Raw genomic sequence first — 25665 nt, 5'->3', positions numbered from 1 at the left:
AGTTTATTGAAAATTTGAATAGAAAAACCAGGACCAAGAATGGGCACATGAGGCCTATGGACTATGGTGAACTAACTCAGGCAAAGTAATATTACTGCGACAATGCGCAACAACTTTTATTTTTGCTATTTGTGTACCGTACCAACTTTTATACTGCGTGATGTGTTTTTGGTTTGTTGTTTAGATTAAAATGTTTCAACTATTAAATCATTTTTATATATTTAAGAATTGGATAGTTAATTGAATCAACATTAGACAACGAACAGTTGATATTCTTCTAACAGATTTGACGGTCCACACTACACAGCAGCTTTGATGGGCCCCCGCCAGGTCAAAATTTAACCACAGTCAGTGCCGGAAGTGTGAGGTTTTCCAACTACTTTTTCGATACTGGAGTCTTTATAAACAAGCCCGGTTTCGTGAAAAAATAAGTTAAGATGTGAGAGCTATCGCAATTTTTGCTTAGGAGTTAGGCCTATTGCAAATTATTTAACTTTTTGCAGCAGCCTACGGTAGTTCCCTACTTTACTGTACATTTGATATAGTCGTACTTAATCATACAAATTGTAAATCTTGTACTTTAGCATTTTTTCCGATACTGATTTACTGCGTTTAAGGAGCCCCTAAAACTTTCCATTCACCCTTCTTCCTTCGTATCAGTGGGTTGGGAAACATTGGTCGTATCCAGGCTCACGCCTGATAGTTGAAGATTTAGATTGTGGACGGGACGGCAAGGAAGCCAACCTTTGTATCCACCTTCAGCAGGTATCCCTGAAAGTGTCCTACCAAAGACACAGCCACAATGCCACATGCTCTTGATCAGTGTCGAGCCAGCGCCTTTTCGAGTGCCGTTCCAGAACTCACTGGTCGTTTATGTAGCCTATCACTGAGGCCGAATAAAAAGCTGTTTTTAAAATGCGGTGGTCACACACTGCAAGCTTTAGCCAGCTTACGGGCTGATTCTATTTGTTTCTGACTCCTAATAATGCAGCAAGCAAGCAATGTACTGTATTCCTTTATTCATCCAGGTTATTCAATTCAATTTTAATTTAATCAACAAGCACATACACTTACTTAAATCTGATTAATACGTTTTGGATCTTATTCAAACAGAAATAGTTAAGAAAATGAATATCACATCACACTCGTAAAAATAGTCTACAGATAAGTCAAGAATAACTAATCCCTTGCTAACATCTATGTTTGTAGAAACACAACAGTGCTGAAATTGCTTACAAACTCAACTGCTGATCAGAGTCTAATACACAATCCCGAAAACGTGCGACAGGTTTACATCGGTTCATGCGCATTAAATTCCAAGAATAAAAAAGGGGAAAACATTATGCTTCACATTCAACATAGCCCGCCCAAATAACTAGTTAAGAACAGTTATTTCAAATCTCCTGAATGTGAATGTTCAGGCCAATACAAGCAATTTGTTATCACAAATGAAAGGAAAACACCTAGCCCACTCATTAGGCCATCTAGCGGATACAATGAGAAATAAAACCTACACAGAACACAAGGGCGCAGTAGTCCCAGAGTAGCGTCGCGTAAACGCATATCGTAATGTCTCTCTGCAAATCAATGTCCCTTACTGTGGACGAGAGCATGAAGGCTATCAGAGTTTTACAATTTACACATATCACAATAAATCGATCGAATAGAGTGTGTGGTATACTTAATCATGCTAGAAGTTACCTAGAGAGGAATTCTTACATGATTAACTACCACAGTGGCGAGTACACAATGCACATTAATCTTGTTGTGCCGCTTCGATGAAGCACAGTTTGCGAATGTCGCAAATTAATGATGACTCAGCAGTTTTACCGAGAACCCTTTTCACGATGCCATCCTTGTCAGGATAAATGTCACTAATAATGCCTTTAGGCCAAGAGCCGCGTTTAGTGTTCTCTTGCAGCATCAAAACCAAATCGCCAATTTTAAAGTTTTTGCGTTGAACAGTCCATTTAGAACGCGATTGAAGAACAGGCAGATATTGTTTTAACCATTGTGCCCAGAACTGGTCGGCCAAGTGTTGAACCAATTTCCAGGATTTACGAATTACGATACCGGCCATAATGAAGGCACCTGGGGTGGCGTCTGTGTTTACACCACGTGAACCGCTGTCAGCTGGATTGAGGAGTGTGTTGACATACCTCCATTGGCTTGTGGATGTGCAACCATGGATGAACTGTAAACGGTTTGCGACAAATGTGTGAAACCTTCTTGATGTGCAGGCAATGTAGCGTAGAACTGCTGTTGAATCAGTCCAGAAATACTCAGAGTTGATTGTGTATTCCAACTTCCAATTCACGTTTGATGAACTTGTTCAACTTCACAGCCAGTACAGCTGCGGACAATTCAAGTCGCGGGATTGTTGTCGGCTTCAAGGGAGCTACTCTCGACTTCCTCATCACAAAGGAACAGTGGACACGGCCATCTTCTGCTTGGAGTCGTAGATAGCTTACAGCCCCAAATTCAGTTTGGCTAGTAGGCTATCACAAAAGCAATGCAACTGAATGTCTGTTGGAGTGAAACCCACTGGTTTGTAGCATCGAGGCACAGATAGCTCCTGCAGCTTGGGTAAATGATTTAGCCACGACTGCCATTTGACTTGCACATCTGGAGGTAATGGGTCATCCCCGTTAAGGTTACTACTGCATAAACCTTGTAACAGGGGTCTCATGGGCAAAATGAAGGGTTGCACCAATCCAAGCGGGTCATAGATTTGACTGATTGTTGATAGGATCCCTCGTCGAGTGATGGACCTTTCTCCCACATCAACCTTGACTTTGAAGATGTCGTCTTCGGTGTTCCAAGTTACTCCCAGAGTGGTTTGACAAAGCAGTTTTTCAAAGTTAACATTTATCGCATTACTCACTGCCCTATCAGACTCTGGAATAGAAGAAAGAACCGACCGGCAGTTACTGTTGTACTTGGTGAGTTGAAACCCACCACTGCTCAACAGTAACCCCAGTTGGTTTATTAAATGCACCGCCTTTTCAGGGGTGTCCACAGATTTTACGCAGTCTTCTACATAACAAATTTTATTGACTGTATGTCATGTTAGTTCATCGGCATTGGTGGCATTGTCCTTTGCTGTCTTCTTTAGAGCATATCCTGCACAACTTGGAGATGAAGTTGCGCCAAAGAAATGGACCTTCATTTGATAATCCACAGGTTCCTTTTTCAAATCGTGATCTGACCACCATAAAAACCGCAGAGCATCCCAATCTTTAGGTTGAACCTGTACTTGGTGGAACATCCCCTTTATATCACAAACAAAGGCAACTTCCTCCTGGCAAAATCTAGATAGCACACCAACCAAATTGTTGGTGTGATCTGGACCTTGGAGTAGTTGTTCATTTAGTGAAGTACCGCCAAACCTAGCAGCACAATCAAATACCACTCGGAATTTGTCCCCAGACCCCAGTCGAATGATGAGGAATATACCAACAACGGTTTTCAGATGCTTGTACATTGTCATCAGGCACTCTTCTAGCGTAGTCATCGTCGATGTACTCCATGATCTTCTCTTTGTATTTGTTGAACAGCTCCGAGTCGCGTTGAAACTTTCTTTTCAGGTAGTCAAGTCGTTTTTCAGCCATGGAGCGGTTATATGGTAATGTGACATTATCAGATCTCCAAGGAAGGCCAATCTGGTAATGGTTTCCCATCTTCGTCACTGCGTCTTCCATAGTTTTTAATGCTATGTTGTCCTCAATGGATGGGGCCAGAAGATCTTCATCACCTCCACATAAGTCACATGCATACAACTGGTTCAGGTGATTCACAGGATCTGCTTGCATAAAGTGCACCTGAACGCCATTACTTCCTTTAACATTTTCTCGACCAATGAGAGACCACCCAAGTCCAGTGTGCACAGCCTTCGGTTGTCCATTTCTACCATACCTTTCTTCGATAATATGATGCGCCTGCAAATTGTCTGCACCAACCAGGAGTTCAATCTCTTTAATGTCGAGATCAGGAAATTCAATCCCTCTCAGGTGGTCATACAATTTCGTGTCATTTTCAGTTGGGATGTCGTTGGTTAATTTGGGTAAAGACCGCACCGCATACACATTTTGCATTCGAATCACATTATTTTCATAGACACCCTTTACATTCAGGTTTAGCATAGCAACATTCTTGTTCTGCTGACCATTTACGGTCGATATCGAGATTGTCTCCTCCTTTCCTTTAGCCTTCAGTTTCTTAAGCAAGCTGGTTTTGCATAGTGTTGCGTTAGAACCTTCATCAAGGAAAGCATATGTTTTTATGGTTACGTTGGATCCATCTGCCCATATTTCAACAGGGACCACCTTCAGGCGCACCCTGGACATTACACTAGTTTGAGTGATAGTGTCTGTGCTTCCTGTTGTAATGTTTGATGAATGGCTTCCGGGTGGTGTTGGACTGGCAAGATTGTTCAAACCAGGCTTAGACACAGTCTGGTTATGAAGCAGAGTATGATGCGCCTTGTGGCATTGGTTTACTTTGCATCTCTGCTTGCTCATGCAATTGCGACTGAAATGTCCTGGCCGCAAACCGCTGTAACATATAAACCATTGTGACGTACAACTTGTTCTCTGGATGGAATTGGTTGTTTGTTGAAGGCCTCACATTTCCACAATGGGTGATCTTCTTTACACATGACACATGTTTGAGATGCATTTCGTGTGGTTGCTTGCGTTGAGTGGAGTGCAGCTTTTCGATATGCAGGCGTGTGGTTTGGTACCCTTCCAGTTCCTTTAGCTGGTTCATTGTTGGCTAGTAACAGGCCAAACCTAGTGTTTGACAATGCAACATTTTCTTCCACAAACTCAAGTAAGTCAACAAAGGTTGGTTCCTTCCCGATGCGATAGATAGTTTTGGTTCGATGATGGAAATCCTTTTGTTGACAGACAGGTAGTCTAAGGAAAATTCTGTCGATTGTGCTATGGTTATTCAGCTCCATATCACAACCTCATTCTTTCAAAGCAATATAGCAATTACGCATATCAACACCATTACGTATGTATATGCCATTTTGTATTTTTGCATTATTTCTTGTATTCCTGTTTTTACATTGTACTGTTAAATTTCGTATGTGTATTGTTTTTATGTTGTAGCCTATATAATATATATTTGAGTTCAACTTCGACACCGTTCCATGTCAAATAAGCTATGATACCCAGGGCCTATGAGAGGGAGGTACTGAGGGTACGGCGTACCCTTGAGGGCCCAGGCCTGTGATTGTTGGGAGGCCCGAAATTGTGATTTTATACTTTACGCGAAAAAATGATTGTTAAAACCACCCTAAACGACTAAATTCAAGCATAAAGTTGTTATCCTTTAGTCCTGGGGGCCCGTAATGTAGCAAAAGGGCCGGAAAAGTAATTGAGTGCATTGCGTGCAAATTAGGGGCCCAAAGTGGTGATTTAATGCTTTACGTGCAAAAATGTTCCGTTTTAAAGCACCCAAAATTAAATCGTAAAACTTGGTTTTTCTCCTGTTCGGGGGGAGGGGGGGACATAGCGAAGCAAAAGCAGAGTTGAGAAAAACCCGGGCTTTTTTTAAAAAGCTCGGGTGTTTTTGGGCTTTTTTGTGTTTTTTAAAAATTATTTGAAAAAGGTAGTTTCACGCTTATTTCACTTCAAAATGAATTTCGGAGTTGGAGCAAGAGCCGGAGTCAATACTTTCGGAGCAGGAACGGAACCGAGTCAAAAAAAAGTAACTTCGTTCACCTCTGCTAGGCATGTGGTGAATACAAAAGTTAGTGAAGAAAGCTTATTGGTCAGACGATTAATTTGATGAGGTTTTGACAAGATGTTATGTTTGAGCCTTGGTAGAGAGCTTGACTTGTTGTACCAGATAGCCTACATATAACACTCAGTAACGTTAGTGGATTTAACATTTTTTATTAAACACACAAAAAAACAAGAAAAAACTACTAAATCCAACGTTTTCGACACCAAATCATAGTGTCCTCATCAGGACTAATTATAGGCTACATCTAAGAGAAATAAATGAATGAATTTGAAAATTTTGCATTAAAGCTGTAAGCTACAAGCGACACCTCTCAACAGCACCGGCATCAACAACTGACACACGAATTCAATGCAGGATAGCCTACGCAAATTGGCGAGGGACAGATCACATGATAGGCTATGCGCAACACAAAACACTAAATAATAGTTTTATTGCAGCCTGATGCTATTATTACGCACAGATGACCAATTCTGCAGTAAAATGTTGTATGGTGTGCAATACGCCTAAGCAAAATAACGCGCTTTGCCAAAGACAAAGGGGGCCCGGAGTGAAAGGGGGCCCGGAATGACTCTTCGTACCCCTACTGAAAATTTCTCTCAGAGGCCCTGATGATACCACACGGGTGTGGCAGACTTGATGACCAGTCCGGTCCTTCTGCCACTCCTATCATCATCAGCAAACAACCTAGCTCACTTTGTAATCTTGTATTGTTTTTCGTTTTGTTTTTTTCGCATATGCTGGTGATGCAAAAATAAAAAGAACTTCTTCTTCTTCTTCACCAAGTTTGTTTAACGCCTCTACATCATTTACCTTTAGCTTGGGACCTTCCTTCAGTGGTTGAATATGAGCAGCAACTATCTTGAATTCTTGACCAAATTGATTAAACAAGATTTTTCTGGCAGTTTGGTAAGCCTTTTCAGGATCATTCAATGCAATTGTCATGCATGATTGAATGGAATCTTGTGCAGTCCCAATGCAGTTGTCAATAAGGTAGCTAAGTTTTGTTGTAGGGTCCAAAATTCTGTTTGCAATAAGCGAATCAAATTCAACAATGAATATATGAAAGTCCTGAGGATCTCCAAAGAACCCTTTAACTTCACGTGGGGGCAAAGGCCCTTGTGCAGAAGATTGAGCTAGGCTATTAAACAAACCTACCAACTCATCCCAGTTGACATCTCTAGAAACGGGTGGAGTTTCCTTTTCTAACACAGGTGGAGAAGCCAGTGGTTCTGGTTTAGCAGTCTTTGAAGCAGGTTTTAATTCAGCAAAGGAAATAGATGACTCTCCATAGATAGGAGAAAGCTGCTGATCAGGGTGACCCAAATATCTTGGTTCTTCTTTTACTTAAGGTTTGTTTGAGGGACAGATCTCTTCAGTCTTCATTTGTGGCAATGGATTAGGTTCATAGTTCATGGGGCTTTGCATCTGCACATCCAAAACTTCTCCCTTTGCGATTGCCCACTCATATTCAGCTTCTAATGCAAGCTGTTTAGCCTTCAGAGTTTTGTAGCGCAAATGAGCAATCTCTTCTTTTTGCTTGGCCCTCTGTTGTATCGGTGTTAGTGTCCTAAGATTTGGACCTGGTTTTGAACACTCACTGATGTTTTGCACACATGGGCTGTCTTGTACCTGTTGCACTGGCAGGATTCACATTCAACACACACCAAGAATATTGCCGCTTCGCCGCTTGCTAACAGTCTGACTGAATATTTTTCAACTCAATTTTTCTCATTTTTTACTGCTTCCTCAAGGCAACAATAAAGCTTTATATTATTATGAGTCAGCAAAATGTGCAAAATCTTTAAAAATTTCAGTCAGTTAGTAGCCTAGCAGTCGTCAAATTGTGACAAATCAGGCCGCACCTCCAGGTAGTCATGAATGGGCTAAATCATTTCTTCCATCATGTCAAAACAATGCCACCGATAGTTTATTGAACAATACATTATGTAGCTCAACAACAACATTTCACAAATACGAACTCAGCGACTAGACTTAACATAAAAGACTTGCTCAGACAAATTAAAGATGATAAAAATTACAACATGGCTGAGTTACAACAGTTTGTTGCTACAAAAGCTCAGCTTACGTATGTGTTTAGTCCGGAAAACTCTAGCATACGAATAAATATACAGCAGGGGTCACCAACCTTTTTTGCATGCGGGCCACTTTAGCACTAAGGAAAGCTGTGACGGGCCGCACTAATAAAAGTTTAGGTACGGTATGTTGACTCTTATGCTAGAAAAGAACGCATTTCGTACCCAGTATCCAGCGTTACATGTTGTTAATATTTATCTTAGAATACCGCAGCAACAAAATTAGTCGAACAACGCTACTGCAAGGCCAAACTCCTTTAACAACACTTTTGACTGCTTTGACAATGTTTGTTTGTTTATCTGTATCCTGCATTGCGGGAAAGCGGACTTGAGCGCTATGCATCGGTGTACGCCTTCCGACTAGGGACGGTACATTACGGGACGCGCAACTCCGTTATTCCTTCAACATTAGAAGGGTCAATTGCCAATTTGACATTTTTTTTACGCTTTACTGCTGGCTTGCTTTCAACTAAAAACCTTAAATTACTTTAAAACCAACTTAACTCTTCTAATATAACCCATAAAAAGTAAAATATTTTGTAAATTAGAAAAAAACGTAACCCTTCTAGTGTTGCGGATAAGCCAAAAGCGGATGAAGTTTCGCATCCCTATGATCTACAATGCCTACTTCCGACATACACCTGACCCACGCTGCAGCCGACGACAATGTCTGTTTCCGGTTGTCTACTCTACTTATGACTTAAATTTGGTACTACCCATTACTCGAAATCGATCACTAGGTAGAGGCAATTATCGTTAAGTTTCTTGCCCAGAGAAACAACAAGTGCGCGGGTGGCTGGAGTCGAACATGCAGGCTCTCGACTGCGAGCCCAACGCGCTAACCACTCGGCCACGGCTGCCGAATGGTTAGCGTCTAATAAACGTCTAATGTCTGTCTAATAAATGTCTAATAAACGAGGCCACTTGTTTTCGCGCACTCGTAGCGAGGCGAGCGGTTTCATCGGAATATTCATCACCAAGCAAGATTGGTTGTGTCGTCACTTCGCTTCACAAAAGACATCTTGCAATTAACAGTTTCAGTAAACAAGGAAATGTTTGACACATAGCAATACATGCAACAATAGTGACCTGTAAACATATCAGTGAAAAATAGGCTCCAAAGAAACCAGGCACCATGAAACAAACGCTTGTGGAAATCACCGAAAAAACGTTTCTATCGTAACTCATGAACAGTGTCTTCCCTCTAAAAAAAGCAATGAGTTGGTTTTTCATCCTTTTTGTGAGAGTCTACAAAACCGTCTTTCTTTGATCATTAGACAACTGTCACTTGCGGTGCTTATCAGCATGGCAAGAATTATTGATTAACAACATTTCGCAGTACTAAGCTAAATATTTTCGTATTACAACCACAAAAAGTCTTGAAATTGATAATGTTTTGCCAATTTATTATAAATTGAGTTGGCACACCGACCTATTTTGCCAACAAAAACTCATGAAACACAATAACGGTGAAACGCACAATAGTGTTTACATGACATTTACAAGCTTAAAATAAGCAACCCTATGCTGACAGACAATTTCAAAAACAGACGTCTTAATCAACCACTGGGACAATGTGGTTGGACATCGCATTGGAATAACTTTAAGCGACCCCACCTAGAACTAGGCGACAATCTATAATTGGTTGGTCGGTGGAATCGTAAGCAAAGCGAAAATCTGCTTCCCGGAAAGTATTTTTGCCTTCATGCTCTTTAACTTCTCCTCAAAAGTATTTTTGGTTATACTTGTAGCCTACGCTGATACCTTCCGCGGGCCGCACATAACAGCGTGGCGGGCCGCATGCGGCCCGCCAGTTGGTGACCCCTGATATACAGTGTTGGGCGCGATAACTCATTTTTCAGTTAAGCGATAACGATAATCGATAAACGAAAAATGCCTAAAGCGATAACAATAAATCAAAAAAAGTTAAGCGATAACGATAAAATTATCGCCGATAATGTCTGATAACGATAATTTTTTTTCTCTTGATTAGCGCTGCCCCATCCCATGCAACACGAACTGTTTTCATCAACATGACGAAAAATTGAACATAATATGCTGTAAAAGGACAAAACTTTTTGTAAGTTATGCATGAATAGAATCGCAACAGCGGCAGTGGGTATCGAATCTTCAATCTCTTGATCCAGAATCAAACCACTGAGGTAACCGCCGTGCTTATAATTATACCTTCAGATACCAGTTGGATGCTTATGGATGGAGTACCAAACCAACGTGTACCATGGTGTACCTTGTTGGATGCTTGTACCAATGATACTTATCAATTGAGTTACACTGCCGGAATTTTAAATGATTTTTCATTCAAATTCACTAGGCTATTGTTTGTTACGTTTTGTCTCTGTGGCCTTTCCTTATAAACAGATTTCTTATTATGTTGATTAGTTAACTCTGATTTGCAAAATTATTATTCAGCATTCATAATATTGTTGCCCAACGAAAACTTATGGCGTTTATTATGTGACCTGTTTTTTATGACTTGTTTATTAGGTTAACATTTTGGTGATCTCTCACTTTGGGCAGGTGCCCTCCTCCCTACTTTTTTCGCTGTGGCGAGAGCACTGAACTATAGGCCTACTGTATTGTTCTTGCATCTTTTCTCGACGGTCATACATAGCTTATCTACTTCATACTTACTGTATGGTTAATTTTCTTTAACTTTAAACAGGAACAACTTTTAACTTGCTACGCCCCTAATCTAAGCCCATGCAATAAAATCCCACTCTCCAGAGTCTTGATCTTGAAAAGTGCGGTAAAATGCACGATGCTGCAATCAGAGTTCTCATTCTGCTGCAATGCTTACTTGAAAGCGGCCTCGTATTGCGACACTTGCCGCCTGTGCGCTTACATTTTAATTGTAAAATTCACTCGCGATTGCCGATTGCAGCAAAACAACAAGAGAATTGTAGCATGCATTTCATTGCATTGCAACTCTAAAATTTATTGTGTTGTCAGGGCCGTCGCTGCAGAGGGGCGTGCACCCTCCCCTGACAACGACCTGTGCACACACACTTCAGGCACTGAAAAAGAACTGGTTTCAATTTTAGTTTCATTAACTAGGTGGCCAGTAAAAATATTACTTTTCATGGTCTTTCCACTTGTGTGTTGATCCGAAATAAAATTTATCGGCGATAATCAAATATTGCCTTTGGCGATAACGATAACTGAAAAAACAATTGAGCGATAATGATAGGCGATAAAAATTTATCGCCGATAATGCCCATCACTGTCAGCCCCACACTTGCCATAGTGAAGTTAGGTAGGTCTAAACAAAATTTTTAAGAACTTTAAAGCATGTCTTGCTATTCAAGTGCAGAATTGTTTCCAGTGCAAGAATTGTTTCCAGAATTGGGCGAAACCAAATTAGGTTGGAACCAAAACTTATTTCCAATGCAAAAACAAAGTAGGCCTACCAAGCACCTTTCTCTTAAATCTCATGAAGAATTTGTTGACCTATCTTGTGACTCTAAGTTGCAGCAAAAATTTTCTGGTAAAAAGCTTTAGGCCTACACTTTTTGGCTGAACATTAGAATGAAATATCCATCTTTAACCACTTGCTTCACCCTAATCTCTACGAGTCTGCTAGCGAGCAACCCCGGCGACTGAAGTCCAAACACTCATTTGCACAGGCCGCACAACTCTCTGCTGAAGACCAATTCATCAGTGCAACTACCTGAGCGGACCACCAATGGAGCTCGGAGTGGAAGAAGAACTCCTCAAGACTTTAAAGTTTCACCTTCGACACCGCCCTCCACTCAACCTGAATGCTTTTACCAAGAAAGGCCTGGGTGCGGCTCAACACAAGTATAAAAAAATAGACCTATCGTTTCAGCCTAAGCAACATTAAAACCGCCTTGAGGCCAGCAGTAATAAACATTGAATCACGGTTGGACTTGCTTAGTGGCAGAAAGCAGTCGTCCCTATCCCATATTACACTGAATAATGTGTTTAGAATAGGCTTTCAGTACCGGCAGCTTGTTTTTAGTTTTCGTTAATTAAGCCTCTCAATAAATATCACAAATGTAGCCTATATTTCGCACTGTTTCTCATTTTAATGGTAAAAGGTCGCAAACAATTTTAGTAGATTAAAAGGGGTCGCGAGCAAAAAAGCTTGGGAAGCCCTGCACTGCGCTATCCCACTGCTAGCCAGAAGTGTTTTGTTTCGTAATAAGTTTCTTACCAAGATTTGTGCACCTCTAATAAACACTCATAAACATAATTATCAGAAATTAGCGTTTAACTTGCGCAGATACAGTTAATAGTTTATACTAAGACTGAAGGGTAGGTATGCTAAACGTGAACATTTCACGCCACAGTATTATTTTCTCATCAAAGGTAACCGATATAGCCTGTTGTGGTTACGCAGCTAGATAACGTAAAAGGTAAGCCACACAAAAGTAGCTCAAAAAGGAGAATAAGCCTATCAACAATGTAATTGAAAACATCATTTCTTTTTTTATTTGTTTGAAGATAGGGTGGTTTTTCATCATTTCTTCTATCGCTTGTCCTCTAACATTTTTGTGCGGAAACGGTTTTTCCGGAAGTGGTTTTTCAAGAAATGTACACAATGGCTCCCAACCTTCTTTGACATTATAAACAAGGAGTTTATCAGCAGGGGCGCACTGCAATATATGATGCAATATATATAAACTGTAGTCTGCACTTCAAAGTATGGAAGACAGTTTCAAAGATAGCGTCATAGGCCTATAACAGATTCTTTGTTGTCAAAGTTGTGCAAAGGAAAATATAAAAACTAGATGTTACATATTTCAAACTATCGCAAACGTCATAAACTCATAACTATTGTAATGGTTAGAATGCACCCTTCTTTGACCACATGAAATTTTTTGTAAACTTTTCGAAAGCGTTTAAAAAATTTGGGTTGAGTTTAGGTTTATTAATGTTAGTGTTGTGTAAGTTAATGTTAATTAAGCTTAATAAAAAAATTAAAATAAGTCTAAAAAAGCTAACAATTGACAGCCTGAACGTAAAACGCTATGTGGACAGTTGCTTAAAGTTATCTACCTGCAAAACAAAAGAATTATGACGGCGATATATTTGTTTTGTTCTTCTTTCGCTCAACGCATGAGGAGAGAATACCCAGGGCTTTTTGGTTGCAAATATTGCCACTCCTAAAACCAAAACAAAAAATTTACAATGAAATCATTGATTTGCAAACAGGTGTTGCATATTTACCGCTTATCAATATTTCCAACATTAGCACACTCAAGATAAACGCAAGTAACCCAAATAAACTGCATAAACGAAGCCCATAGATGAAATTGTCTTTTTTCACATTGCAAATTGATAGACTTTTCTGCGAGGTGACGTAACAATTAGAAAGCAAGAAAACTAAACTGGTTTTCTTCAAAAAAAATCTTTAGCCTATCAGAAAGCGTTGTCGCGGTGTTGGCCTAGATAAGTTTTAAAAGTTATAAAGTCTACTAAAAAATGCCATTGGTTTCAAAATACTGTTATTTCAAAAACGCTTTAAGATTTTTCACAGAAACGAAATATTTTTAAAAAAAATGCAGTTGCTGCTTTTGTCCTTAGTGATAATTTCGTTGAGCGGAAATCAAGGTTTTGATTTCTCGGATGATATGAAAATAAGAACATCTTAACTGGAAAACTGCACAGTTACATTTTTAATTCGTTAAGTTACTTTGGGCTAATTAGTAAAACGAACTCATTAAATAAGTTAACTAAATTTATGGTTGTTGGCCTAGCTAATTCTAAATATTTAGCTAGCATGTAGAATAAGCTAGGCTACTTACCCAACGAATGATGAAACTTAGCAAGCTTATATCCAGTCCAACTCAAAACGTAACAAGCTCTGATCATCCAGTTGTTATTGTGGCCGTTTAGTTCTCCTTGTAAGCTTTGCCACCATACCTCGTCATCATCTCTTTGAGTCAGTATGATCTGTAAGCATGAAAGAGGTCTGTGGTAAAACATTCTCAAAAGATACGATAAATCTGACACGACAAACCTAAGTAGGCTACGCTACACAGTAGCAGATTCGAGAGAGGGGTAATTGATCACGCTCCCCAAACTAAAACCGAAACAGAACAAGCCATTTTTTTTTCGAAGTGGATTTTTCTGAAATTTCAAAATGTTTGGATTTTTGAAATTTCAAACAAAAACAAAGTTTATATAAAACTTCGAGACTTAGGCTACTTAGGCCTACATGCACAGTTGTACACCATGTCTGCTTAGGCTACACCTAATGAGATTTTTCTGTGGTCATGAAAAAACAATTTTAAACTTAACCTTGTATAATTATAAAAGTCCAGTTTTAATCTGATGTAGTTTGTCAAATGCAAAATGTAGGCTATGTCTTGAAAAATAGAAGGCTGCAAAATAGCCTACACAAAAATTTACCGAAACGTGGTAAATTTGTCAAAATGATTTAGAAGGAATTTCTTTTAGAGTTAGACCCCTCTTCAAACTCTTTATCTCCTTCTTTAAACCAGAATTTTTCCATTGTTTATTTTCCTTTATAATTTATACTTTTTTGAAATTCAAATGTCCTCCTCATCCTCAAATACTTTTTTTAGATCCACTTTTGGCTCTACATTGTAAGTAGATAGACTATAGGTTACTATAGATCGTCGTCGTCGTCGTCGTCGTCGTCTGAGCTTCTGGAGCCGAGGGTCTATCCTTTTACCACCCCAGATTCACGATGTTCCCGGACTACACTGGAAGGCTGCTAGAGAGCAGCCAGTCTTTAGTTTCATCATCCATGACGCGCAGACCTTCCACTCCGTTAGGTGGTTTGAAGATGGTACAGTCATTGATGATGTGGTCTGCGGTCTGTTCCTCGGCACCACATTCACAGGAGGAGGAAGAAGCCATTCCCCATTGGTGCATGGTTGATCGGAAAAGCCCGACGCCCGTACGGAGACGGTTGAGGCGCACCCATGCCTGTCTCTGTAGTGTCAGGCCGATGGGGCGTGTGTCGGCGTCGGGGATGAATGAATGGAGTCTGGTGGTGCTTGACTTCCATTCAGAATTCCATTTATGGTCCGCCCAAGTAGCCGCAGAGATGTCTTGTTCATCAGCTTCGTTGATCAGAAGCCGAGCGGCTGGCACGAATGGGTGTCTTGATTTCAGTCGGCGGGGGTGCCCGTTTGGGAAGGCAGAGATCTTGTGGTGGAGAAGATGGTTAGGTTCCAGTGCCCGTCGACCGAGGGACAGAGTGGCTTCTTCGCGACGAAGCTCAGCAGGTTGGATGCCAGCGAGAATGGGGAGATTGTCCAATGGTGTGGGACGCAGGCATCCGGTCACTGTGCGCAGGGCGCTGTTTATGGCAGTGTCGATGTTGTGGCAGTGAGCACTGCGGCACCAGACAGGTGCACAGTACTCTGCTGAAGAGTAGACAAGGGCTAAGGCTGCTATTCGCAAAGTGTCAGCCCTCGCCCCCCAGCTAGAGCCTGCCAGGCGCTTCAGTAATGCAGCGCGGGATGTCAGTTTCTTGCGCAGTGACACCAAATGGTGGCGGTATGTGAGCGATCTGTCTAGTGTCACCCCAAGATACCTTGGCTCGGGGCAGAAGGACAGAGGTTTTCCGTTGTTGTGGACATGTAGCTCACGATCAGCTTCCCGATTGTGTAGGTGGAAAGCTGCCGCCACAGTTTTGGTTTTGCTGAGTTTCAGTCGCCAGTTCTGGAGATAAGCTGAGATGGTTTGCATGTCCTGGCTCAAGGTGTCTTCTAGATTTTCCCACGACTTTGTGGAGTGGAGAATTGCCAGATCGTCCGCATAAGCGTATTTTGCGGAGACCGTGGTTGGCAGGTCGTGGGTGTAGATGTTGAAAAGAAGTGGAGCCAGGACCGATCCCTGTGGGACGCCGTTTTTCAGGCGTCTCAGTCTGCTTCGCCGTGGGTTGCCGGTGGTGAGGGTGAAGCTTCGATTCCTGACAAGTTCCATAATCATATGGACCATATGTCGGTCAGGAAGCAGGCGAAGCAGCTTGTAAGTAAGGCCGCGATGCCATACAGTATCATAGGCAGCTGTGAGATCTAGAAAGACAGCGCCGGCCTTCTTTTTTGCCTCAAAGCAGTCCTCGATGTCTTGGGTCAACAGTGTGACCTGATCTACAGTGGATTTTCCGCGCCGAAACCCAGCTTGCTCTTTTGGAAGGAGCGGGTCGATGATTGGGTTGACGCGGGCATAAATCAGTCTTTCGAGGATCTTGAAAGGAACACAGAGGAGGGATATCGGACGATAACTCCTTGGGTCCTCTGGTGGCTTGTGAGGCTTAGGGATCGCAACTACTAAAGCTCTTCTCCAGATTTTTGGGATTGTGTGGTGGTGCAGGCAGGAAGAGAGAAATCTACGTAACCAGGACTTTAGGGCATGGCCAGCATGGAGCACAAGCTCAGGGCAGATCTTATCGGGCCCTGGAGACTTGTGTGGTTTCACTAGGCGGAGGGCGGTGGAGAATTCCTCTGGAGTGAAGTCTCCAGAGATTGTTTCTTCTGGTGGTGTTTCCACTTGCCATAGGGCAGATACTTCCTTGGCAACAAGGCGGGATGCCTTGCGGTCCTTTGTCTTGTACACCCCGTTCTGCACTAGCTGGGAAGCGATGGCATTAGCAGAAACGGGGCACTGACGAGGGGAGTTTGCTGAGCGCCCAGTGAGGTTGTTGATGATGCTCCATGCTTTGCGGCTTGAGTGTGAGAAGTCGATGGTTTGGACAGCTTCGTTCCACCGCTCAAGCTTCTTTGTGTCCAGCCGCTCAAGTAGTCTGGTGGCGGCGGTGTTAGAAGCAGCACCACTTGTGGCGGCTAGGTATGAGCGGTAGAGAGATTCACACTCAGAGTCCCAGCATGGTTTATAGCTGGTTCGATGGCCACGTGGTATTGTGGCCTTTGCCGCAGTTATTATGGCATTGCAGAAGTCCTGGTATGCCTCGTCTGCGTTGCATGTTTCAGTCGGTGGTAACTTTGCAGCAGACTCATTGGTCAGGAGGCTGTATTGATTCCAATCGGCTTTTTTGAAGTTCCATCGCTTCACCGGTGAACTCGGGACAGGAGCCACAAGTTTTGGGGCGATGATGAGGGACGGCCGGTGTTGGGACCGCGGGAACTTCTCAAGCACACGTCTGTCTGGAAGAGAGCTGTCGACACTCGCGAAGGCCAAGTCAGGGTTTGTCCCTGTTCCCCAGCGGCCGGAGTGAAAACTGGCTGGTTCCTTTGGATTGAATAGGAGGGCAAGATGGTTTGTGGAGGCCCAGTCAGCCAGCAATTCTCCGTCGCTGCTTGTGTTGTTGTAGCCCCAGTCGATGTGCTGGCAGTTGAAGTCGCCAGCGTAGAGACTGGGGGAGGGGAACGTTGGAAGGGATGATGGCAACATTCGCGAGGGTGGGGGCTTGTAGATGTTGACGATGTTGTAGTCTGAGATACATATGCACACCCACTCAATCTCGGCATCAGTTGGAGATTGGTCGACAAACGTCCACTTCAGGCTCTCATGCACAAACGTGGCAATGCCGTGCTTCCTGCTTAAGGTAGACCCAGCTAGCATGTAGTTGGGAATGGCTAGCCTATCTGCAGAAATGCAGTGGGTCTCCTGGAGGAGGATGACGAGTGCCCGGTTGGTATGGGCAAGCTGCTCCACAACTTTGGTCTTGCTTGTTGTGTAGCCTTCTATGTTGAGCTGCAGAATGGTGGGGCGTCTGAACTTGCTATCAATTGCCCCTTGCAGCTGTGCCGTCCGGGTGGAGGCTCTTTGTTGACAAATTTCGTTTCTCATCTGGTTGAAAGCAGATGGTACTCACAGGATGGGGCACGAGGAGCCATTTGTCGTCCATCCCATCTGTCCACTATAGATCATAGGCTATAAATGGACACAACATGCGTGCTACAGTGGGCTATCAATACAAAATATGACAAGTATTTGAAGGCATGTGCGCTACGGTAGCCTAACTTTCAAAAATAAAAATAACTATAGAAAAATCAATGAGTTGGAAAATCATTACATAACCAAGTATAACCTACTTTTGCATCAGGAAAAATTTCAAGAAAATCGTCCCAGAAAAAAAAGGCAGGTATATCACACACTGCATCAGCATGTTTGTAAGCAGTTTTCAATTCCTCCAAGGAACATCCTGTAGTGAAAATCTTTACCCACACGTCACAAGCGTTCTGAAAATGCTCTAGATAGTCGTACACAGTATATCCAAGCTCTGTTAAAGCTGCATTCATTGTCTTTGTTCCAGTTTTTGAAAATCCTGCTACGATTACTTTCATGATTCTTTGCCAACCCAAAGTAATTTAAGATTATTAGGTAAGCTACGGTAGACTAGTAGAGACTTAACCTATCAAGTATTGCTGCAGGCTAAAAGTCAAGCGAATGTTAGCAAAGTTGCCTAAACTATCTGTGCAAATTCTCAATGTGATTACTATTACTCCGTCATATAACTCATATAGTTGGTAGCCTATAAGTAGCAGTATTATCTAGTATTCTAGTTAATTATTAACGTCTACTGAAATCGAAGGCAACAGGGTTGTCATCGCATCATCAAACATAGGGCAATGATCCTAAATGATCCTAACTTAAAATACTAAAACAAAAATATTGCAACAAGGCTTTGAATTTCTGGCACAGCTACGTCCAGTTACCGTACTGATAGTTTTTACTTGGTGAAGTAGGGTATGGACCAGTTGGTAATATGGTCCACCCAGTGTTGTACGTTGACGCCGTCAATTTGACGGCGTCATTTGACGGCGTCAACTTTTTGTTGACGCTGAGGCTAGCGCCGTCAATTTATTTTTCAGTTGACGGAAGTGATAGCGCCGTCAACTATTTTACCGATTTTAAGCGTCAAGCGCTATGCGTCATTTTTTATTTTCATGGAAAAAAAATGAAAAATCTCGTTTCACAATTAGAGTTTCACCTATGGTTTCACAATGTATTCTGGCCAGCGCGACTCATCCGAATTACCGGCTTTTGCGTTGGTTGGAATGGCTTCCTGGAATACACGCGGAAGAAGTTTGCCAAATGGTGATCAGTCTAGGGCCATTTTTATTTTGACCTAAAAAAAAAATTTTTTGACTTTATTTTTACCAAATTTTGACTTTATTTTGACCTAACGAAATTGCTTATTTGTAAAGGTCACATTTCTTCCTTGAATTGATACTAGTTATCCAAACATAATGTTTTGTCGATTTCAGACCCAAACGTAATATTTTGTCGAAAAGTCAAGGTTTTTATGGATTATAAAAAGTGCGTCGTGTTTTTCGGCGATAGGAAAATCTCCACAAATCTGTCTAACTTTTGCTGAAGACGAGTTAGCTTGGCTATTCCTAAAATCCAAACTGTTGATTTTCGAAAAGACTACGTTTGTGAAGATGGAGTTTTTTATAAAAAATATTTAAATACGTAACATAACAATGAATAAACAATGGGCAATTTGCGATAAAAGGTACTGCTGATCCGTCAGCATTGTCAGGGCCGGATTAAGGCGGGGGCTGATGGGGCTGCAGCCCCAGGCCAACCAAGAAAATAGGCCCACCGATAACAACTTAGGCAACTAAGAGCAACTGACATGCTTATTGTCAGGATCTAAAGAATAAAGGACGAGAATCATAGAACGAATGCTAACTGTGTAAACCAGTGGTTCTTAAGGGTACGCCTCCCCAAGGGGCGTAAGCTCATTTCCAAGGGGGGTGCGCGACCTAACGTGCTCTACAACTTGAAACCGTTAATTTAATTGAGTTATCGTCGTGCATAATGGAACGGTTTCATAAAACTAGTCCGGCGCTGCAAGATAGCAAAACTACTTTGAATAGCCTAAGGTAACAAATTTTCTTCATGGTCTACATTACTTTGTTAAAACATTAAGATCCCAATTTCAAGAATTCGAAGAAAAGGGTAGAGTATGAAGTGTCTGTCATCATTATATTGAAGAAATTTCAAGAAAGAAGAGAAGAAAAGTATGCTTGGATAGCGGAGGTGGATCAAAGTAGAAGTAGGTGGATCAGATCAAAGTAGAATTCAAAGTAGACTCTTATTTGCCAATCATTGCCCAAATTATTTTGTGTATGAAATCCCGAATTGCAGCATATGATCGTCTTCAAATAAGATTTTCGTTTCTGGCGGATATAAACACCATGTTTAACTGAAACATTGAAGAGAGTGCAAAAACATTGCTTCGCACTTATCCAGATGATCTAGATTCTAGAAGAATTACTGCCTGAAGAGATGATTCATTTTTCTGCACTGCTAAAACAACTCCATTTTAACAGCGATGCAGGATAGAAACTCAAATGTTTAGATTTATCAATGAAAATGATTTGATGTATGCATTTTCTAACGGAGGTCTATCTGTTGTAGCCTACTAAGAATGTATCTTTGTCTGATGATTTCTAATTGCTCAGGTGCTGAGCGCTCATTTTCAGTGCTTAAAAGAGTAGCCTAGAGAATCAACTGCGTTCATCCATGGGCCAGAAAAGGTTGCATTCCAGAGCTGGTAATAACTTCATCGGTGTCTATTGTTTTTTCCAAAACTTTGTTTTCAATGCAGAGTCGAGCTAAGAAATGTATATTGTATAAAGCTCTTTGCTTTGTCTAAATCCAGAAAAGATGTCCTTTGAGTGTATTTAATAAGTAAATACTGTAGTTCGGGATAACTTTTGTTATTCCATTTTAATTGTGATTGATAAGCTACAATGAGGGGAATGAAATATAGGCCTCAGATTACCATATAGCCCCAGGTCCACCAAAACCTTAATCCGGCCCTGAGCATTGTGACATATTTCCTGCTTTTATGGGTTAATATGGTTTAATTGTGTCGCAGTTCCTGATCTACAATGCTTCCACGAGGATTTTGACAAAAATTACTTTCAAGAAACACAAGAAGTTTGTCAAAAGCCATAATTTGACAAATTTTGACTTTATTGAAAATTTTGACTTTATTGTCAATTTTGACTTTATTTTGACCTATAAACTTCTTAGAAACAGTCCCCTAGGTGCTAAAAATAACTTTATTCTTGGATTCGTGGATAGACGAGGTCCTTAAAAATTTTTGACTTTATTGACTTTTGCGGGCCCTAGTGATCACCCATGTATTGAGAACGAGAGATCAGAGACAGAAAGCGAAAAATCCATGATCGGCTTCGCGGAACGTTGAAGATACTTTATTTCAAGAGCTTTATGCCTCTGAAAAGAGCGATGTTGGTGCAGTGAACCTGGTTAAAAGATTTATACATGCTAAACTATCACAGCACGTTAGGAACAGTGATACCTTTCCGAAGTAAACGTTTTCAATTTATTTTTGAAATACAACACACCAATACCAACCAGCGCTGCTGTGGAACGCATGTTTTCACTTGGAAAGGACAATAGCCTAGGGCCTAGGCTATGCGTCCCAAACGCAGCAAATTGTCAGACAAACGTTTTGAAATGCTTGCTTTTTCTGTAAGGAAATAACTAATAGGCTAAGCAGCTAATTACAATACAGTCTCAAAACATAATATCTGCTCTTTATTTTTAGCTATTGTTAGCCTAAACTTGGTTGAAATATTTCCGTTTTATGAGACGCTGGCAAAAAATAGCGGTAGAAATTAGCGCTGACGCTGACGCCGTCAATTTCTTTAAGAGCTTACGCAGTACTTTACGCCGTAAAGTTTTTAGGCAATTCGCGCTGACGCTGACGCCGTCAATTTATTTCAATGACGCGTACAACACTGGGTCCACCCTTGTTTGGCGTATTTGAAAAGAGCTTGTGGTCACAGTTCCTCAACAGCTTGAAAGAAAACCTGACTGCAAAAAAAGAAACGCAAAGTGTGATGGAAATTTTGTTTGTGTGAATGTAGCAGCGTGGTGATAGGTTTTGATAGAAATTGTTATGATTTTTACTTGAACGCAAACAAGTTACAGTGTTGAAACTAGTGGCAGGCCCGTAACTTGGAGGACCAGGCAGGGCCGGATTTATCAGTAGGCAGAGTAGGCAGTTGCCTAGGGCGGCAAATTATTGGGGGCGGCAAAATATCTTACATTGATAATACTGTACGTGAACACAATAATTCACAACAGATATATTCAGATATATAGCAATTAATAAATTGTTACGGACAATTTTCATTTCAAACGTCATATAAAAACCGTTATGGTCTACTTAACCTAGCTGGCATCTTACGTCATGGAAGTTGCTAGAAAATGTGCCAAAATTGCACCATCGTTCATAAGACTTGTGTCAAACCTGTTTAAACCTGTTTCAGTTTGAAACCTGTTTAAACATGAAACTTTGGATCACCAGCTTGAACACCTGTTTTGAATTGCGTGACAATGTCTTTCACTATTGCGTCACAGTACTGCATACGTGAATTTGAGATATTGATATCTATTCTGGTCATTCGTGAAATGGTTGCTTGAGAGTTAGTCGCACATTTAACTGTTTGCTTAGTGCTTGCTAGCTGGACAAAAATTCCGTCTTTATCTAAGTAGTTTGTTCTGTAGTGACAGTTTTTTAGAGGTGTACGGCGTTGCATCTCGATTTCGATAGCCGCGGGCTAATTTTACAGGAATACACTTTTTGAAAAGACGTTTCAAAAGAGTGTTTGTTTTTCGGTCATTACATACAGACGAACGGATTCGGGAATCTTACGTTACAATTTTCCCACGAAGAGATTATGGTTTACCGCTGTGACCATAAATACTGTATGTTATCACATCACATCACACACATTTATAAACAGTGCGACAAGTCATGTATGGCAAGTCATCGTCCCTACTTCACGCTTGATTGTTTTTCAACAATACTTGCTGCTAGCGCTTCTTTTAGTTATCTGTCTCGCTTAGTATGGAGGACTCACATTTTTGAGCATTAACCCATCTTTACTTATTTCTACAAACTTTGAAGAAATTATTGATTTGTTGCAAGTTTGCAAGAGAAAAAGCCCGCCGGAAGCGATTTCAAACAATTAGTTCATTGTACAATGACATTCATTGATGTATTCAATTAAACAGTGCAAATAACTTTTTTGTAAGGAATTGAAAATATAAATCGTAGCGCACCATCGAAAATTTTTGTTTTGGGGGCAGCACTTTTCTTATCTGCCTAGGGCAGCACTTAGGCTAAATCCGGCCCTGGGACCAGGAGGGCAAAAAGTATTCTAGAGGGGGCCCAACTTTTACCTTCCATATCATGTACGAAAACGACGTTTGTATACGATGCGGGTATATTTACGCAAAAACATTAATCGTATTACAGCGTTTAAATTAGCATAAATGATCATAGAAACAGCAGCGTGAACTGGCATTATAGAGTCAATTAGGCCTGCATGCTTTAGCCTAAACAGTTATAACAACAGCATAGAAATTAAAAAGCAAAATCATTTAATACATCGGACCATCAACTAGTGATAAAATGGTTAAAAAAATTGACATAGAAACCGCAGTGAAATTGATGATTTTGTAGTTGATTCTTTTGTTAGTTGATCTATTGCCTTTCATGGACTTCGAGTTTGTTTTAGTTTATTTATATTTTCCTCTAATGCGCTGCATAAATCACACAAAATATACTATAGCCTTCATAGAAAATAGGCGTTTAACTATTAATATGATCAAATAGGGCTGCAACCGCTGCACCTGTCACTCATCGTGTACAATGTGTACATCGCACCTCATTTTCTCTAGTGCAGAATCAACAATCATCTCCTCAAGATCAATCCTTTAATGATAATAGTGAGAATCAGGGTTGCATTCCTGGGGGGGTTCGGGGGAGCTCAGCCCCCCAAAATATGAAAAAGCTTGATGGAGGGAGGGGCTCAGGGGGGGCTCGTTCAAGGTTCCACTTTTCAGTTCTTCTGGCTGAACAACAACTTATCGACTGAACAAATAACAACAAAACTGCAAAAATACACGAACATAAGTCGGTAGCAATCGCTGTTTTCCGTGATTATGTCCAGTATAGTTAGCTTAATACTATTATGCAATCTTCCTGTAGGCTATAGTAAATCATGCATTTTGCAAATTGAGCAATAAAAAATGACATAACAAATTTTGTGACTCTTTTGACATTCTAGATGTTTGCGTGTGATGTGACTCTTGCATTGAATAGCCTTTCCCACCCACGTGCTTTAAAAATTTAGGAAAGTGGGTAAAATTTTCAGTGTGCGTTGTGTTGCGTCCTCATATCGTGGTATCAATGGTCTGTGGAATAGTTTCCCAGCATTGTATATAAACACTTCACAGCCTTCTCAGAAAAGAACAATATAAGAGAAACAGATCGGGCCATGTTCAGAGGTCTCTGCATCAAAATGAGTAAACACCAAGGAATTCGTAGAAGATCTGGCGCTTTTAAAAGATTGTCTTCGGCAATTATCGCATTTGTCAGAAACTCTCCAGACTGAGAATACGGTATCAACTTCGTAGTAGCTAATCGTCACGTCAAATTGACTGTTAATTCTATATTCTAAATCAAAACATCTGTTCAAGAAAAAAAGTATTCGTTTGATGAAGTTGTTAACTTCAGTCCTGGAAGTAGGCTACAAACACTACTCATTTAAAGGCATAACGTTGGACCAGTTCGAAGATCGACCATCCTTCCTTTGGTCGTAATCGATTTATTCAAGCTTCAGTTGACAACATTGGAAGCAGAATGGTGAACACCAATAATGAAAATTCTGTGAAGAGCTTGGAAATTATTGTACCATAGAGTTATGGCCTGCTGTAATCGAAGTTCCATGGCAAGAAGGGGAGCAGATATTACGGGAAATAGAGGAGAGATAGCCTATCATGTCACCACTCTTTATTTCCGATTTTCGATTGTACATTGACAATCCTTGTCATATACTAGATAGGCTATGATAAAGTTGGTTAAGAATATAGTAGGCTACTAAACATGATTGCTATAAGTTCTGCTGAAGCCGAATGTGGATTTTCGCAAATGTAGGTCGTCACACCGCTGTTACGGACAATTTTCACCAAATCAAACGTCATATAAAAACCGTTATGGTCTACTTAACCTAGCTGGCATCTTACGTCATGGAAATTGCTAGAAAATGTCCAAATATTGCACCATCGTTCGTAAGACCTGATGAAACATTGCATCACCACCTTTGAACACCTGTTTGAATTGCGTGACAATGTCTTTCATTATTGCGTCACAGTTACTGTTTACGTGAGTTTGAGATATCGCAAATTATTCTAGTCGTTCGTAAGGTTGTTGCTTGAAAGTTGGTCGCAAATTTAACTGTTTCGCTTAGTGCTTGCTAGCTGGATAAAATTTCCGTCTTTTAACTAAGTAGTTTGTATTGTAGTGACAAGTTTTTAGTGGTGTATCGCGTTGCACCCCATTTTCGACAGCTTTGAGGCTATTTTTACAGAATTACAATTCTTGAAAAGACGTTTCGGAAGAGTGTTTCTTTTCGGTCATTGCATACAGACGAACGGTTCCGAGAATCTTATGTTACAATTTTCCCACGAAGAGATTATGGTTTACCGCTGTGACCATAAATAATAAAAGACGAAGTTGTTGGTTGGTAGGCTACAGAAGCAAAGAAATAAGAAAAGACGATTCTCTGGCTAGTGTTTGTACGGAAGCACAGGCAAGACATAAATAATAAAAGACGTTTCTTTGTTGGTTCTGAAGAAAAAACTACATTGACATTCATTGGCAAGATAAAAGATTAAAGACAATCGATCTGTGCTTGAAGATTCAAGTGAACGAATCCAAGCCAGTTTTGTGGAACTTTAGGACTTCATATACCCGTACAACTACGGTATTGTGCATTTAAATTCTTTTTATATTTTTACGGTCTTTAGAGTTAAGTTTTTTTTATAACTTAATTTTGTG

At 40.9% G+C, this 25665-nt stretch overlaps 2 protein-coding genes across 2 annotated transcripts in view; both read right to left on the bottom strand.

Moving 5' to 3' along the window:
- The window catches only part of LOC145767011 (putative inactive peptidyl-prolyl cis-trans isomerase-like 6), a 162908-nt gene that overhangs the window by 125389 nt on the left and 11854 nt on the right, over nt 1-25665 (bottom strand). The gene's annotated exons all lie outside the window — the stretch shown is intronic.
- On the bottom strand, nt 11905-18190 carry LOC145767129 (uncharacterized). Its single transcript, XM_082578891.1, has 4 exons — nt 17864-18190; nt 13637-13784; nt 12888-12994; nt 11905-12484 (listed from the first exon to the last, which is right to left on the bottom strand). Exons 1-4 carry the CDS (start codon nt 18113-18115, stop codon nt 12221-12223), a joined length of 771 nt encoding a protein of 256 aa, XP_082435017.1. The 5' UTR covers nt 18116-18190; the 3' UTR covers nt 11905-12220.

This window comes from Aplidium turbinatum, chromosome 3 (assembly GCF_918807975.1).
Source record: "Aplidium turbinatum chromosome 3, kaAplTurb1.1, whole genome shotgun sequence".
Taxonomy (NCBI): Eukaryota; Metazoa; Chordata; class Ascidiacea; order Aplousobranchia; family Polyclinidae; genus Aplidium; species Aplidium turbinatum.
The sequence above is the reverse complement of the archived record's forward strand: the minus strand, read 5'-3'. Positions and strand labels throughout refer to the sequence as shown.

Coding starts and splice junctions, on each gene's coding strand:
- LOC145767129 (XM_082578891.1), bottom strand. CDS start 18,115: ATGAAAGTAATCGTAGCAGGATTTTCAAAAACTGGAACAAAGACAATG. Junction 13,785..17,863: donor AAATTTTTCCTGATGCAAAA/GTAGGTTATACT, acceptor TCATGCTTACAG/ATCATACTGACTCAAAGAGA. Junction 12,485..12,887: donor ATAATTCTTTTGTTTTGCAG/GTAGATAACTTT, acceptor CATATATTGCAG/TGCGCCCCTGCTGATAAACT.